The 18844-nt window shown below is 40.1% G+C and overlaps 1 protein-coding gene across 17 annotated transcripts in view; it reads right to left on the minus strand.

Moving 5' to 3' along the window:
* RBFOX1 (RNA binding fox-1 homolog 1) overlaps positions 1 to 18844 on the minus strand; it is a gene marked incomplete at both ends in the record, with an annotated part of 1093433 nt that overhangs the window by 17117 nt on the left and 1057472 nt on the right. For all 17 annotated transcript variants that reach the window (XM_082857460.1, XM_082857469.1, XM_082857464.1 and 14 more), the window contains one exon: positions 17775 to 17839. In XM_082857460.1, the coding sequence (XP_082713586.1) occupies positions 17775 to 17839 (65 nt within the window). The remainder of the gene's footprint in view (positions 1 to 17774; positions 17840 to 18844) is intronic.

Consider the following 18844-nt stretch of genomic DNA (forward strand, 5'->3'; position numbering starts at 1 on the left):
CAACCAACACAGATTAAAAAACAGTGTTTGGGCTTCCCTGGTGGCGCAGTGGTTGAGAGTCCGCCTGCCGATGCGGGGGACACGGGTTCGTGCCCCGGTCCGGGAAGATCCCACATGCCGCAGAGCGGCTGGGCCCGTGAGCCATGGCCGCTAAGCCTGCGCGACCGGAGCCTGTGCTCCGCAACGGGAGAGGCCACAACAGTGACAGGCCCGCGTACCGCAAAACAACAACAACAACAAAACAGTGATTGGATGAAGAGAGAAAACTTGTAAAAATGCAGCCTGCAAGGATGATTATAAAGCAATGAGACCCTTTTCTTTAATTGTAGCAGATTTTTAGAAACTATGATGGCTGTCCTTCATAGCACTCTTATTTTTGACATGATATACTTACTCTTTAAAAAAATGCTACACTTTCTCCAGTTCCTTCTTCTTTTTTGCTTTTGTAATCTATATATTTGGACTTTTTTCAGTGTCTTTGATTCCTGGGCAAATTTCTAAACAAAGGGGATTACTCCCATTGATGACTTACTGTCTTCGAAAGAGTTGGCTCAGGCTACCTCCAACTATCAAATCGTCTACATCAAAGTTTAGAGAGTTATCACCAACATTTTAAAGAATATGCCGTGGGCTCTGCAGCAGTGCCAAAAAAGGAGTATAAACGTATTTGTAAAAAAGTAGTAATCCACTGGACGTATCAATTCTGTACTTGTTTTTAATCCACACAAGCAGTCCCACTACATCCAAGGAAGGTTACCCTAACGTCTTAGAAAAGTGCATTCCTATGAAGCTCATTAATTCCATGGAGTAAGCCTGTGTGGTCACCCCTCCCTCTAAACTACCCTTTCATCGATTGATTATAAGTACAATTAATAGGAAATGCCTGGCAAATATAGCCTGGTAAGAGACACCCCACGTGTCAGGCCAACAGAGGAATTTGGGTAGAATAAGGGGCAGGTTTCATCGTGGTGTCTATGTCTCCTCTGTTAGGACACTTTTATATACAATTCTGTTTCTCTCCACTTGAAATTGAAGATAAACCATGTCTTTTGGTCTGCCCATAAAATGATATGACCCTCTCGGTGAAATTATTTACCCCAAATGACCAGAGAGAGGTATGATCAAAGAGATTAAAGACCTAGCAGGGAAGTCTGCTGTTCCCAAACTGTCAGGAAAACTTAATGATCAGAGCAACCCAGGTGTGCTCTGGACAGGGGGGTCACCTCTCAAGAGGGCAAAGGAGCCTGGCACAGGGCCTGTCCCCTTTTGCTAATCCTAGTCTGCTCTTCACTGTCAACCCAGGCCTGAGGACTTAAAACTTCAAATGCAGTTGGACCTTATTTTCAGCAAACTGGTTTGTGCAGTGGCTGTTGATGATTAGGTCTGGCTGAGTCATTCTCAACCTTGGCTGGACAGGGTAAACAGCTGGTGTGCTTCTAAAATTCCTAGTGACCAGTTAAATGGGCAGCTCTGTAAGTGCGTCTCAGGCATCTGTAGTTTCTAAAGACCTCCAGGTGATTGTGTTATGCAGCCAAGGCTGAGAAGCGCTTGTCTAGCTGAATGGTTCTCCCCTTGGCTGCCCCTAGATTCATAGGGAGAGGTTAAAAGCAATAAAGCCGAGCCCTACTCCTGTGGGTCCTGGCATAACTGTTCCGGGACTGGATCTGGAAGGAGGTAGCTTAGAAAACGCTCGGCAGGTGCATCTTCTATCCGCCACAGCCGGGAAGCACTTGGGGATGGTACAAATGCAGTGTGGAAAGGGGGCTGGATCACCAAATCTCTTGCAGGTTTTGCTTCTTTTGCAGCTTCGATTTTGCCACCCACCATGCTGGCCTCTAAGACAACCTAGCTGTGTGGTTGCTGAGGATGCCCAGGAATGGTTACTTCTAGTTTCTGAAGACCTTCTAAAAGAATGGGCTTTAAACCTCATTTCTGCAGAAGCTGGTGAAAGTGGCCATAATATCATGCTCTCTGTTTTTGCTTCCTCCTCTGTTCATCTTCTTTCACTGTCTCCAATGGATATACTCAAGTTCATCTAGGCAGGGTCTTCCCATTTTTTCCTAGTGAGTCTGCATCTAATTCTCTTTACCATTTTTTTCACCTAGAATTCCTCTCTATTTTTGACCTCTCCCTCTACTCCAGAACTTCTCAGACTACCCTGAAGACAATTATCTACAATGTTTGTTAAAAATATAGATGCCTGGGTTTCAACCCTGACCACCTGCATCAGAATTTCCAGGAGAGAGGTCTGATCATCTGGACCCCACTCATACCTCCAGGGAGGGAATTGTGGTTTTAGGTATTTTTTTTTTAACCATGGAGAAATTTGAGGAATCATGCTGAGAGATCTCCTGCAAGTTCATTCTCGTTTTCATTTCAAAGCCCACCTTTCCCAGGAAGACTCTTAGATATAGGGAGGCTTTGTGGGAGAAGAGAGGATTGCTAATTTAAGAAAAATAAGGAAATAGTAAATTACCGAGCACAAGAGAGAAGGCTATGTTCATCTTGACTCTTTGGAGCGTTGACACCAAAGAGCCACTACCTAAAGTTGATGGGGCGCTTATCCATGACAGGTGGTTGCCAGGTGCTGTGCATATATATTCATTCAATTTTCCTTACAATCTCTCTTATTATCCCCACGTTCATAAACGAGGAAATGGAGACACAGAAGGTTATGTAATGTGAACAAGATGTTAAGTGAAATCTGGACATTGTTGGATTGGCTCAAGACTCTAATTTTTTTTTTGCTTAAATATAAAAATCATAATAAAAATATTTTATTTTTAACTAAAGTATTTACAATATTTATTTTTAAATAAGTTTGTTTACACTAAATAAATATTGTAAATAAAAATTTACAATTTATTTTTTAACTAATATTTACAATATTGATTTACAATATTTTAGTTTCAGGTGTACAACGTAGTGATTCAATATTTTTATAGAGTAGACTCCATTTAAAGTTATTATAAAATAATGACTACATTCCCCTGTACTTTATATCCTTGTTGCTCATTTATTTTACACATAGTAGTTTGTATCTCTTCATCCCATATCCTTATCTCCCCCCTCTCCCTTTCTTCTCCTCACTTATCCTCTATATCTGTGAGTCTGTTTCTGTTTTCTTATATATATTCATTTGTTTTGTTTTTTTAGATTCCAAGACCCCAACTCTCATTCACCCTCTAAGATTCTGCTCAGGGATGCTCACAACAGAGGGTATTGAGTCAGTAATGGGTGTGGCTTCTCTGCGGAGGACTTTTCTAACATGGTCTTTCTCTCTTTTTAATATATTACCAGACTTCATGATGTTTTACGATGATTTCCAAAGACTGACCACCCAGACTGTGGATCTGACTCAGCTGGTGGTACATTTACATGAGTCCTGTGACTTGCCACGTTATCCTTATTATCCTACTTTTCACCTTCCGTGAAATCTCATCTCTTGGCAATTTAATTTTCTTCTAAAAATCACCCACAGCTGAATCCTAAGAGTCAAATGAAAATAACAGCCAGCCAGTGCTGCTGGAAGGGGTGTGAGAAGCTAGGTATCAACAAGATACAGAGAAAATTCTGGCATAGGTTGTGGTGGAGGGAAAGGCCAGACAGGAGGTTCTCCCATCAAATAATACTGGCTTTAAGTTCTACTGTTAAAGATTCTGGTCATTTATCATTCTTTGGCCTCAATTCTTTTTTGTCACTATTGTTACACAAAACTCAGGGTTGGTGCCATTCATAGCAAGTTTCCTTTTGTATCCAATGCTGGGAATATTCAATCGAACACACACACACACACACACACACTGATATGTGAATAAAACCCTCCAAGGCTATCTACTAAAAAACCCCTACAGCCTGAGAAGTGGGTCTTCTGGTCGGGCAGACGGCAGCCCCAAGATGGCAGTGGGACAAAGTCAATTTAATTCTATCTGTAGTCTCTGGGGCATCTATTAGTTATAAGACAGAGGTTCTCAAACCTGACTGCCCATTACAATCAGCTAAGATTTTTTTAAATAAAAAATACCAATCACCAGGCCATTTTAAAAAACATAACATACCAATTACCAGGCCCGATCATTAAAGGACAGAATCTTTGAGAGTGGTACCCAGGCACAGGTATGCCTGAAAAGCCGCTCAGGTGATTCTAACGTGTCTGCCAGCATTGAGAACTAATTTCTCACTGTGCAAATATTCTCTGAACATATGTGCCCTGACTTCGCAGGAAATAAGAGTTGTGTCTTCTGTGGTTTTTTTTGTTTTTTTTTTTTTTAATTAAATTGCACTAGTGTTGATCTCCATCACGGGGAATCCAGCCTTGAGTATTTCCTGAACAGTTAAATATAACATGCAGAAAAAAGGTGCTCCTATTAAAATTCCATTTGGTGCCTTTGCTAAATTGTTTACTGGTGTTGTTCATTCACTTCTCAGATGGTTAATGAGGGCTTACAACGTGCCGGGCACCCAGCTAAGCTTAAGGAATTTGATGCCATGCTCATGGCATGTAAATCACTGAGGAATATCTATACAGGGCTTGGCTATCTCGAAGCTCATAATCTGATTATATTTCAGTTTTATCACCTTGAAAGGGAGACCGATTTGCTTGTGATCAGTATTTTACCTCTGTCACCCTGACTCAGTTCTAAAACTCTAGAATTGTACAAATCCCATTCAGATTCATATTTTTCCCTGCCCTGCTGTAATTTATATATATATATGTGTGTGTGTGTGTGTGTGTTTCTGTGTGTGTGTGTGTGTATATATATATATATATATATATATATATTTAGTATTCTATCATATGTACTTCAAGAGGCCATGGCCAATTGTAGAATTGAGGTGAGGTATAAAGAAACAAGCAAGTGAATAAAAAGATTGACTATAGACTCCTCTGAAAGGGTCTATCCTGGTATTTTTTTCTTTTAAAAGGGGACTGCATTAACACCCATTCAAAACTATTTTATTGAGCCCCAGTTCCTACTGCTAACACCGCACACATAAAAATGTTTAAGTTCAAAAGGAGTTAAGTACTGTGAATCTGTCCCCAGTGTGAATATTCCATCCAAAATCTCTGAGTTTGAGAGATTCAAATGCAAGAGCATCTCCATTTCCTGGAGACCTGGGGAGAGTCCACTTCTGTAATTTTAGTATCTCCAACATTTAATAATCTCCCCGGTTCCCACTGTACCACTTTCTCGGCTAAAGTGAAAGAGAACTGTGAGTCTGGAAGCTGGGCCTGGTCACACACAAGCTGTGTTCCAATAGAAAAATCATTTCACCTTTCTGGGCCTCAGCTTCCTCATCTGGAAAATGGGAATGAAAATAGCACCTACCCCTCTTAGATTTCTGTTTGTTTTGTGCAGATCAATGAGAACATGAATGGGAAAGCACTTGATTTGGGGGGAAAACATCATGTATTTTTCTGGCTGCGTGGACTCATGAAAAATACAGGCTTCTCTCTCCCCACAAAGAGGCCTGGTGTTTGTGTTGTTAAGTCCTGGGCTTCTGGGGTTTTAGGGCAAGTGGGAGATAGTTAAGAGCCTTTCGAGGTTATAGGTCATCTTACAGGTGGGCTGGAGCCTCCAAGGAAGGCAAAATCCCACCTCAGCTTTGGTTGGGCAGAAGGAGCTTCTCATGTGAATGAGTGCCTATCACAGGGTGGAAATGGGTGTGGCAAGTTCTCTGAACAGCATACGTGTTCTCTAGGGGAAGCAGCCCTCATATGGCTGAGGGGGTCCCCGAGTCTCTGGAGGCTTGGGAAGAGCAGCAGGTATCCAGGCTGAGGCTCTGGAGGGTGGAGAGGCCATGCTGAGAAGGGCTGGGTCCACTTAGGAGTTATGTGCAAAATGAAGTGAGCTGATGGTAGAAAGTTCCCTGGGGTTCCAATAACCCACCTCCACCACGGTATTGGACTTCTCACCAAGCACAATGGAAAAAGGGCAGCACCGGCAGATTTAGTTTGACTTTTTTTAACTCTTTAAATCTAAAGCCATGTTGATTTGGGGGCTGGGTTTACACTGGGAGAACTGGTTGTTTTTCCTAAGAAGCTGATGCATCCCTGACAGCCTGAGCTCCTTCCTCCTTGGCCAGAAAAGAGAAGCAATAATCCAGGAGAAAGATTAACAGAAGGACAGGCTGTTTGATCTCATGGTTCCCAGTTGCTTCTTCCTTCAATATTTTTTGGCCCAATGTATTTTTCCCCAGTTTTGAGATATGATTGACAAATTAAAATTTTTATAATCAGGTTGTACATGCTTTTTTAAAGGTGTGCAAAGTGATGATTTAATATCCATGTACATTGTGAAATGACTATGACAATCAAGCTAATTAACACATCCATCACTTCACATAGTTACCTTTCTTTGTGTGGTGAGGACACCTCAGTTCTACTCTCTTAGCAAATTTCGGGTCTATGTATTTTCATATTTCTAGGATGGAAGTCAAGATTGAAAAACAAGACAACACCAACAAAAAAACTTCTAGAGTCAAAAAAATTCTCCTGACTCTGAAAACCTGCTGCCACAAGAAAGGACTCATTTTGGGGCCAAGAACAAAACAAAATATGCCTATAGTTTAGTGATGCTGCTGATAAGAAAAATAAGGAGGATAATGATGTTGAGGAGGAGGATGATGACATCCTGAGGGCTACTCAGTATCAGTGCTACTCAAGGAGCTTTTTGTTCATGATCTCAATTAACTCTCACAACAACCCATGGAGGCAGGCATGATTCATCAGCCCCACTTTAAAGATGAGGCAGTTGAGAGTCAATTAGCCTGCCTGTACTACCGCATGTAGTAACTTACTGAGATTCAGTCTCTATATGTAAATCTCTGATCACAGTCTGTTGGTGAATAAGCAAAGATTTGCCAACGCATGTGCCAATCAAAGAATAGATACAATGAGTATGAAAGACCCTGCTTTACATCTTGGTCAGGCCAATGACAAGTTGGGGAAGGCACAGGTTCCCAGAATGTTAGTGTTACGATGGGTCCTGAAGATTGCCTCATCTAAAAATGATTTGCACTTTTAGATAGATTTAATTTAATTTGCTTGCTTTTGCCTGTATACATCCAATGCTTTCAAATAACCATATACACCCTAAAAAAATCTGTCAATAGTCAATTGAGTTATTGATAATGCCATGCTTTTCGCCACCTCTTTCAGTTTATAAAGCAATCTTCACCTTCGTCTCTTTCTGATTCTAACTGGTGTTATGCTCCCCCTAGCAGATGACAAAACGGAGGCTCCATAAAGGTAAGAGAAATCAGATGTGACTTTTCCATGGTACGTGTTACAACAGTGTGAGTTTACAGTATTACACAACCAATGAGGAGATATTAGCATGGAATCACTTTCATTATTCTTGGATCTTTGGAATCAAAAAATGATTATTTGTGGCCCTAAACTAGTTGAGGAAGGAAGTCACAACAGAATGGATTGTGAGGGATGCCCAACCGTGGACAGCTCTTACTTTCTCCTTTAGGAAGGGAGAGAGCAGAGAGATGTTTACAAAGCAACAAGTTACAATGACAAACTCTCTTACATGTGGAAGATTTGTGGAAGGAGAACTCAGAGTGAACATTATTTACTGCCTATCGGGGTCGAATTGAAGCACCCTGAGAATGGTGCTTCTCACAAATCGCCCCGGGATCTTGAAAGTACAGATTGTGGTTCAGGTGGGGCTTGAGATTCTGCATTTCTCACAAGTTCCTGGTGAGGCCAATTTGCTTGGTCTGGGAACAATGCTTCTCAGAGTAAGGCTCTAAGGACCCTCCAGATGAACCACTTCAATCTTGAAATTTTAGAACAGAATAAGGTAAGCACTTCTTTTCCTGTTGTTTGTTTTAGTCCGAGACAGATATTGAATAAACAATGAAAAGAACAGCAGAGAAACTGTCTTTCTGGGAAAGCTGTGGAGCTAATATTTTCCAGGAGACATTTTTCAAGTGTCCCCACCCCCACCTGGGCTGGGCTCCTATTCTAGTTACTAGAAGTGGTCCACAAACCCTCTAACAATATAGAAATGGCAGGGGGGGAAAGTCCCTCAATCTTTTAATGCAATCAAATTTCAAATTACAAAATTGGACCATGAAAGGAGATAGGGATTAAAAGGATGCTAGAAGCATCCAGCAATACTAGTTTTCTTTTTAAAGAGATTCCACGGCGGCTATCAGATGTGTGATGTATGTCTGGACTCTCAGGCCAACACATTTCAATCTAAGTGATTAAGATAATGAAGGGAAAAGGGTGTTTGGCTTTGATTCTGTCTCATCTCCCCACAATCTAATGATCTATCTGAACATTAACACATCATAATGTAGTAAGAATAGGCCTGGAAACAATGACAACGTGGACAAGTTAGTTCCTCCCCAAGCTCTTACCTACCCGACTACCCTAAATTCTGATAGCGGCCCTACTCTAAATGCTTTGTATGGTAATTCAAGATGAAAGGCACTATGATTTGGAGGAGAATCTCATTCCAGAAGAATAAATCACTGTGATTCACATCAGGGAGAAAACCATGAGAAGTCATTTATTTCTGTCCAATGACTTCTCACAGGCATGTATTACACACAAATATGAAAATAAGAGAGGCCACATTTAAGTAGAAGTCAGTTCTTCTGGAAAAGAATTAAAAGTTCTCTTCATAGGTACAAAAGTCAGAACTTGCTTTGATAACGTTAAGAGAAATACTAGAAATTTTTAAGTGAAAAGTTCCCTCTTACCCCCAAAGATAGATTTTCTAGCATATCTGATAGTGATCAAAAAAATAAAAGGCGAAGTGGAGCAGGTTTAATTTTTGTCACATTCACTAATGCTTCATCAGTTCAGAGTCTATCTACTGTGTGTATATTCCCTTCTACTTGACTGGAATACTGTCTTCTACGAGGAAAGTTCTTTATTTGCAACAGAAATGGCTCATCCAGAGGCTTCTGTGTACAGGTCCTCATCAGAGGTTCCTGACCAGCCTCTAGAAAGCTCTGGGCTTTCTCACCTGCTTCTAAACCTTTCACAGCTGAAGGACCCTGATGGCGCTACTGAAAAGATAGGTTTTATTTGCTTTTTTGTGGCCTATCAAGTCAATGATCTGCAACCCAAAAAGTATGTAATTAGGCCATGATATGACCAAAGGAGTTGTTATATCTTGTCTTGTCACTGGCAAACGTGTCTACCCAAATGGCTGTGACAGCTATGGTCTATTGGGTTTGGAATGTCCTTTAATATCTCCCCAACTCCTTCTTGGTCCAGTCTGTTGACTATTACAGGCTTGCTTCTTTTTTTAACTGCTTCAATTTAATTATATATTCATCTGGCAGTGCCTAACGGTTGTTAAGAAGCCGTTAAGATTATGGGCCAAAGGCAAATACTTCTTGAAACAAAAACTTGAGCACTTTTTCATTTAACGTGTGCGCACGTGTGTGTGTACCTGTCTGTAAATTAAAAAGAAGAGAAACTCAGGAAACACACTGATCAGTGTAACAGCCATATTACTTTTCATCACTGAGAGCTTAGTGTCCATAAACACAAGTTCCCAAAAATCACACTGATGCTACCAGCAAGAGCTCTACATTCCCTCCTTCACTATCTCTGAGCATGGAATCAGCACCAACCTGCAGAACAGGTTGGCAGAAGATATAATTATCTTAGTTATCGTAATTTGTTTGGTGAACGTTCAATCAGAACTATTGATCCATAGGGAAAAATAAATAAATGAGAGCATGAAATTCCATTCTCTTCTTAATCATTAAGTTATCAAGTTGTGTCTCAGGTACGACTATTTGAAGCTGCAAACGTGCCTTTGCCCTGACTTTGTAACAATAGCATCAGGAGGTAGAAACAGTCCAGGACCTGGACCGACAGACATTGGACTTGAAGCCCAATAGTGGGATTTCCCAGAGCGTACATCACCCTGCCTGGACCTGCTTCTCCTATCCACACACTGGTGGTTCTACTTAGGATGACCACACATGTTCTTCCGGTTTTACGACAGTCCTAGTTGAAGCCTGCTGTCCTGGAGTCATTACTACCAGTGCATCCCTTCTCTGTTACGTCATCCCATTTTAAGTGATCATTTCAATGTCCCATTTAAAATGATCCGTTTTAAATGATCATTATATGGGTGCCCTAACTATACTGCTTACCTGATCAGGTCATTTGTTCCAATGTTTTATATAGTACCTGGCACACTAGAGACACTACGGAAAAAATTAACTTCAAAACAGAAATCTACATGGTGAAAAGATTTTTAAAAGTGGCAGGAAACATCATCTAAGACTGCTCACTTTAAGAAAACCTGACATATCAAAATCTAAACTTTGGAGGACTGATCAATTGGGGGGGCTTAAGTAGCCAAAAGAAAGCATGTTTTTCCGTTAAAAAAATGCAAAACAAAGCAAACATAAATTATTCTTGGAACTCAGTGGATTAAAAAGGATTAGAGTTGCATATAATCCTACCTACTATATTTTAAAAGTCTTGTCCACATCATAATCAGTTGAGTATATTTGGTCATTATCCTCCCTAAACTTTGCTTGACTCTGGAATCAGTTAAAGAAACAACGGATTCAAAGCCCTGGATTATAGAGATTCAGGTGTAACTGAAATAACCTAGATAGTTTTGGTTTCCTCTAAGCTCACTGTTGCTACCCAGATTTAAAGCTCTTAATGGACTATGTTGTGGGAATATGAAATAAAATATGAAAAACTGGAATTTATGACTATGAAAATATAAACATGAAAATGAAAACAAGAGTATCTTATGTACTGCCCTTGATGCACTGAATATTTCATAGGCAGTGTCTCAAAACTTCCAAACCACTCTGTGAGGTGGAATCAATATACCCACCACAGATGAGGTGACGGAGGGCAAAGCAACGACTTCTCAAGGTTGCTCCACTAAGATGCAATAGAGCCTGGGGATTAAGGGCATAGACATTAGCTCTCAAGTTGAGCTGAACATCTACTTCACCCTTCCCCAAGCTCGTCTTCCCCATCTGTACCATGGCCGTCAATTTAATACTTAGTGAGACAGTTCAGTGACTGTCTTTGTAAAGCACTTAGAACACTTAGTGCTATCACATAGTAAGGACTCCATACACAGCCATTGTTATTATTGCTATTATCATAATTATTGTTATCGTTATCACAGAGAGATGATTTGAATCAAAGTTTGCTCAGTTACTGTATTAAACTTCAAGAAGTCTTAAGAAATAGTGCAAGTACCAAAGTCCTCTATTTCCACCTAAGGAACGTTTTCACAGGCGCATTCTCATATATATGGCAAGTTTTATTGAAGCAATTTATTTTCATGTAGAATGTGTGCCTTGTAACAGGAAACTCACAGGCAATCCCTGTTTCTTTCTTGTTACCCTGAAGCTGTCTAGAATAATTAGCTTCCCTTTCTCTTCCTGAGGGGATGCTGGATCACCAAAAAAAAAAAGAATCAGTTAAGAAAGTAAACTTTAAACCAAATAGAAGAATAAGAATATAAATAAAAACAAGGAGATATTATATACAATACTATGTATGAATATATATTTCAACCTGGTGTTCTAATTTTAAAGACTGGATGTGCTTTTCTGGGCACTGGGGTACAGAAGGATATAAATAAAGGCATTAGTGTCTCATTTCTATTACGAGTTCACAGAGCATCATTTTCTTTTCTTAATTGCAGAGCCCAGAAGAGCTCATCAGGATGAGCGAAAACAGTGGAAAAGATTAAAAGCTAAAATCAAGAACAACTTCAACAGGGCACTATCAATAAAAGATAGCGGAGTAACTATTGCTGCCATGTTTTAACTCAACAGATTAGAATGTGAGTCCAAAATAGCTTCCTTCCGACCCTGAATCCTTGTCTTAACTGCAGATCTATCCCCTCATGAACTAAGCCCTCGGTTTCTCGTTCATCTGAAAATACTATTCTTGGCATCACCAAGTTTTAGAATGCTCTCACTCTATTTTTAATTTAAATCCACCCGTGGATTTCTCAAAAAAAGATTGAAAATGTAAATAAAATATAATAAGGAGTCTATCATAGAGTTGCCAACTTTTACTTTGCCAAGGAAGAACATTAAAAACAAAACTGGATAAAAAAAGAAGAAAGCAAAGCTGTTGTCATCATTCCATATAAGAAAAGCTATTTTTCACAGCATATGCAAAAGAAGCATGGGTAAAGCCTGGCCATTCCCCAGACAAGGGAGTTGACGGCCATATTACGTTGTCCGTGCTCTTCTCCTGTCCTGGTAAACCAGTAAGTGTCATGAGGTCTTGAGCTGGCCAAGGGAGCTAGTGCTTCACACAAAGCACCAGGATAAGACCTTGAAATCCCTCCTTACACACATCTACAAAGGATGGGTGCAGGGGCTTGTGACTGCTTTTTAATCAGAAACAGTTTCCACCCTTATCTAACTTGGTTCACATAAGAGGAATGGGGAAAACAATGAAACTTCCCGCCTTTCTCTGCTTTGCACGGTCTACCCTCATTAAGGGATCCACATTGCCCATAGATGAGCTTTCTACATTCTACTCCACAGCAAGAGAAAGTAAAATTGTTAATCCCTGAAGTATAACAGTATTTTTAAAATTAACCTTTCTACCAAAAAAACCCTTAAATGGTAAATTCAATTTTCCATTCAGGGGGCTCATATGCTTTATAGGCTGACAACCCCTTCATTTTTAGTCTATAAGATTTGATAAGGACTCCACATAAAATGGTGTAACGTTTTAAATGCAATTATTAGCCTTATTTTAATGACGGCATTTCTCTATTATTTAATCTAAATCCAGGACGTCAAAAGTCCTAAAGTAGAGTACCCACATAAATGGAAATCAACTCAAACCCCTTTAGTTTTTCGGTTTAGATCAAACTAAGGTTGTACGTAAGGATTTAGTTCTACTTCCTGTAGTTTAGCTTATGATGAAATATTATAAGAGCATAGAGATGATAGTTTTTTCCTATCTGTCCATCCTTCCTTCCTTCTTTCTTTCTTTCCTTCTTTCCTCTCTCTCTCTCGCTCACTTTCTCTCTCTCTTTTCCTTTTCTTCCATTCTTCCTCCCTCCCTCCGTCCCTTCTGCCCTCCTTCCCTCCCTTCCTTCCTTTATCTCTCTTCTCCCTTTCTTTCCATTCATCCACCTAACCACCTATGTATCTATTTATCTATCATCTATCTACCTTTCTAACCATCCATCCATCCATCTATCCATCCACCCATCTATGCATGTATGTATCCATCCATCCCTACCACCCATATAATTTTAAATAGTTGATCTACAGATCCACCTCTCCATGACTCCAAAGACGTGACTACTTATTCCTATTGAGTTTTAAGAAAGAACTACTAATCTGTTTCTCTCTGAGATAGAACCTTTTATTCATAGGTTGTAGTATCGCATTTAATAGATGTTCTAGCATGGGGCTTGTGACTGGCTGAACTTGACGAGTCCTGACCTCCTTGTATTAAGATTTACCTAGATACTGTTATGAGTCCTCCATGAGGTCTTAAGGCAGAAGTGTGTGTGTGTGTGTGTGTATGTGTTGTGTATACATACATTTTCACATATGTATATGAATAATATATATACACAACACACACATATATGTGTATGACCATACATATATATATTTCAAGTGCAGAGAGCAAGCTAATTGATATTATGGCATTTTAATTGGGTTTCCATTAAGCTGAGCTATATGAAATTGCCAGTATTGCAATGTGGGGCACACATGTGGGGCACACAAAGGTAGAAATTTCACATGGTACAGTCTAACATTGCTGATGAAAGTTAAAGGTCTCAAAAAACAAACAAAAAAGGGTAGAAAATAAAACAAACAGAAGCCTGTTGCTTGCTGTCTCTTTTGCTCAGTCTAGGGGCACCTGTATGGCCAGGACTACTACTGTATGTCAGGAGCTGCTAACTCTCAGGGATCTTTACGGAAATGCATGTCTTATATGAAAACAGTGGCCCAGGGTAACTATCAGGGCAACTGGATCGTCGTGAAATCTTGGAGTGAACCACTTTATTACCTTCTCCTCTAGCTGGTCTGAATTGAGTTCCCTTCTGCCCTAACGTGGAGGGCCGTTTCCATGCACTGGTTGTTAGGGGATGTTAGAATGTTTAGCAAGCAGGACAAGCATGACAAATGTCTGCCTTTTTGGCGCAGTAACATTTTCATCAAAGCAGTGTACACGTCAGACATATTTACCCAAATATCTGTAGCATAATTCATGGAAAAGGAAATCCCCCCTCACCACCACCCCTCCACCTCCCAGTCTGGCTGCTCAAAGATGCAACAAGGACCAAGTCGTGGACACAAAGAAACCGAAAGCCAATCAATAAAGAGAAGCCTGTCCCCAGGCTTAATTCAAGCAAGCCATTCACTGAGTTACTGTGATGATGGACCTGTCAAATCCAGAACATACCACGAACACATCAGCAACACCAAGTGGCATGCAATGACCAGATGACCATTGGCCCCACTGCCATGCTTTGATTGGTTCAAGCTCAGAAAACCATCTCCCTTGAGAGTTCAGACAGTTGGCTTTCCACAAATCAAAGTGAGATTTGAAGTAAAGATTTGAGGTGAGGTCAAAGGCTTACCAAATGTTTCCTAAATGCCAAGGAAAGATGTTTGCCTATTGTCATTCAATTCATCAATAAGATTATAAAATTACCTAGTCCAGTCAGGTCTTTTTCTTTGGGGGAAATCTCTGCCCACACCAGACAGTCTTCATTCTGGAGGTCAGCATTCAGAAACTCTCAGGGTACTCCGAGATAATCAGCATGTGATCATTTAACCAAGAAGATGTTGGGTGGGGAGTTGCAAGGTGGCCGTCAAGGACGTTCTGGCCAGTCCTGAGGCTACTGGAGTTCAAGATTTTCCAAAGGCCCCTGAATCTTTAATTTGATGAGGGCTTAATTTGTGCTGATAAAAGGTAAAATTCTACCGACTGGGGACATCAAACTTCTTTCCCTTTCAAGATGTCTGAAGAGTGAATCTCACGATTAGAGAGAAAGTTTGTTGCAGCTTCTCTTTTGATCAAGTTGACAGCCAGTGAGCGTGACCCAAACATTCTCTATTCCTGCTGATTGTACTTCCTATTTTGAAGGAGTTTCTTTGGGTTAAGAAGCTTTTCTCTTTGTCATCCTGCCTTTCTTCTAGAAAGTAGGAACTAAGAGTCTCTCCCTACTGATATGACACTGTGATTGAGTAAAAAGAAATGATTACACAGCTGCCCTGAGATAATTCTAGATAATTGGCATCTTAATCTAGATTCGAAAGCTATTCTGAGCATTTCACATTTTCCCCCAAATATGTGTCTTCTCTAAAAGGGTCTTCCTTCTCTTTACCTGCTTACTAAAAATAAAAGGAAGTACCACCATTTCATAAATACACTTTACACATCAAACCAGAAACATCACTTTAAAGATTGTTTTCTGGTAATTTACCTATTACTGCATTTCCCTCAATGCAGCATTTCCATACGTGGCAAATGTCTTGCTTACAATAAAGTGAAATAGGGCTAGCAATCAATTGCCTCAGCAACCAAAAAGACCTAATGTGCAAATTTCTTTAATGAACAGCAAGAGGCCAATTATATGGACAAGAGTATATTTAGTTGGTTTCTTCAACTGAAACTATTACACCAAAGTGGGAATCGCAGAGTTAGTCAAGATTTACCAAACCAAGAATGAGGGCAATTTCTCAGTAGGACATGTTGCCGGTGAGAAATCTTAATAATATTAAAACAACAGATTTCATAAATACATTTGCATGTATGGTGCCCCCAAATGCAGCAAATTGTTAACTTAATTTTTAAGATGAACGCAAACAGAGATGGCCAGATGCTCAAGTAATTCTATCTAAGAATAGTATTAAACATTGTTTTTTATTTTCCAAATGTCTAGATTGGTTTTATTAAAGAAAGCAATTTAAATTATATCCTTGTAATTAACCTTTTTTTCAGCTTGGGGATAGATGCACTTATACTGAGAAGCAAGATAAGAAATCCAAAGACATAAATCTGTTTAAGATTCTTATAATTACGCAGCAGGCTAAAGTTACTGTGATTATAATTATATACAGAGTGGGTGTTGGAGAATTTAGCATCCAGAGATATTTTCATAAAAATAATTAAGGGTTGTAGATGAGCCACATTACAATTGATATTTTGTGAGTCTTCAGTGTGCAGAATTTAATAGCATTAAGTCTTTTCATTTGTAGAATGATCTTGAGGATTTCAAGATTGTCATCATTTTTATTAGCTTTTTTGACCCTCTCAATTCCCCTAATCTAGTGTCAAAGTGTACTGAAGACAGCAACTTCTATAAGACATATTTTGCATCCTGGCAACTGATGACTGGGTAACTGGATAATTTAGGCAATTAGAACTGCACATTGACAATAGTTTGGGTTCCTCTGGAAGCTCCCTCCAGCCTTGAGAGCTCGTGATGGCTGTTCATAAGAAAACAGGAATAATACCTGCATACATTCAGACAACAGATCTCAATTCTATCTTGCCAAAGAGCCATTTTATTACAAGTTTAGGCAGGGGGTTTTCAAAGTGAGGCTTTTTGGGTTCAGGAATTTCTTTTGCTTTAGTATACCTCAGAAGAAGTCTGTAGTTACAATGAGCTAACGACACACCTTGTGAGAAATGGAATGGAACTGCAGAGAAAGCATACCACAGCAAACCAAGAGAAGGACTGAGTCACAAGAGGCCAGGGAGGAGAACCAGTGTCTGCCGACACTCCCCATTCTCGAGTCCAAGACATCGCCTGCTTACCTGTCGGACCCAGCATGCCTCAGCCACACATGCAAATTGGTACCATTACTGTTTTATTCATGAAACATATTTTTAAATTAAAGGAGTCATTACCCAAAATAAGCACCCTCCATGACATTTGTGCATGCAGAGCATCTGAACATTCACATTTATGTCCTCAGAAAACAGAGCCAACGATTTGCATTCGATATGGAAACGCACACTTTTTTTTTTTCAAAGCACTTATACAAAAATAGCTGTGGCTTGCCATTTCAGAAACCGAGTCATCTGTTAAGCCTGGGTAACGCGTAATAGAGCTCCTCCATCCCCCAGCCTTCAACCCCGACATCCAATTCTGACTTCTGCATTTCTTAAACCCTTCCGCTGCCAGTCTTAACATGTGGTGTGCATTACAAATAAATGTTGGCTTCTGTTCGTGTGGTCATTGGGCGTTGCCAAAAAGAACAACTCTCCTTATGAATGCCAGATACACCTCCCCCATTCCTTTGGTTTGGATTAAAAAATGCAATAAGGGGAATGCTTTCCTGGATGTACAAAGATGTAAAAAAAAAAAAAAAAAAAAAAAAAGGGGAAACGGGGTGCTGAAAATCGAGGTAAACCTGCAGGATCATCTCCTGGTTTTTGTCCTATGCTTTAGATGAAACCAGGGTCTTACAGAGAAGACCATGAGAAGATTGGTACAGGGAGTACACTTTGTGCATGCAAGGTGTGCTGTCGCAGGAATTGAGATCAGGAAAACAACTATGCACGGACAAAATGTATCACTATCTTTGTGTCTCAGCAGAGAGGGCGAGTGTTTAGAATGAGCTAGGCGTCACTGTGCATCCTCTCTCTATGTGGCCCCCTGTTGACCTTCACCATGAGACCTAACTTTTGGGGTGCTGCCTCCCCAGCAGTCATGCATTTGCACCAAGACCAGACGAGAATCTCGTCTCCCACGAGTTAAGTTAATTTCCAGGTAAATGTCAAGCATGAGAAGGAAGGCCCTTACCTGTCACTGTAGGCAGCAGCAGTGGCAGGGGTGGGCTGGGCGTAGCGATATGCAGCGTAACCACCCTAAAACACAAGGAAAAAGTGGACTTAGGAACGCAGAGGAAGCCAACTCAGGGCGCCCGATTGTGAGACCACATCAGAACAGTGGTTACCCACCTCTAACAAACTAAAGTGGAGGTTAATGAAAGCTTAGTATGGAAACACGCCAGAAAGATGGGGGGGTGGACCACCAACCCCAGCTGGATGTTAAAGGTTAGCAGTTGTAAGCATATCCCAAAGGGACAACCCAGAGACCCTTTGAAAGAGATGTACCTACATGTTAATTTATGGTAATTGTTTTGGGGTGGGGAGGATTATGGGGAATTATTTAAACGCTCTTTATGCTTTGCTGAACTTTCCAGATTTTCAAAAACGAGTATGCTTTACCTTTACTTATCAGCTATTAACTTATATTTTATTCAATCTTTGATTACTTCCTTAAAAATCCAATATTGGTCAAGCTAATGCCCTGCTGTCTTACTTTGATATTTATTAAAAAAAATAAGATAACCCTTTGATTGAAAGTGTATTAGCCATCTCTTGCACGTGTAGTTGTTCAACCACTAAAGCAGTTAAGACTGTCTCCAGCTTTCTATATATCACGTAATGATTAAAAAAAGGAATGGTGAGCACTTAAAAATTCTGTCTTTTCAGCTAAAGATATCACACTGGTTCAGATGGAGAATTTGTTTGGTGTGGAAAATATAAAGTCTTCCAATTTGTAAATAAAATCATTAGGAGAGAAAAAAAATCTGAGAAAAATAATTAACATTTAGTTGTATGTACCAGTAATTGCAATTGTTCAATTAAGCAGAGGACAAACAAATGGGCATATTCTAAAGGAACTGTGTTCAGTGGAGCATTGATTATCAAACTGTGAAAATAACAGAGCTCCTTGCTCAGCAGACCACAGCGATACATCAACCACTGTCGAATGATTTCAGCAGTTAACAAGCAGGATCCAGTCTCCACCGATAACACAGGGACCATTCAGGTTCTAATTAGAATACATAGTCCCATAATCCTCTG

This window comes from Leucopleurus acutus (genome assembly GCF_964270905.1).
Source record: "Leucopleurus acutus genome assembly, chromosome: 16".
NCBI lineage: Eukaryota > Metazoa > Chordata > Mammalia > Artiodactyla > Delphinidae > Leucopleurus > Leucopleurus acutus.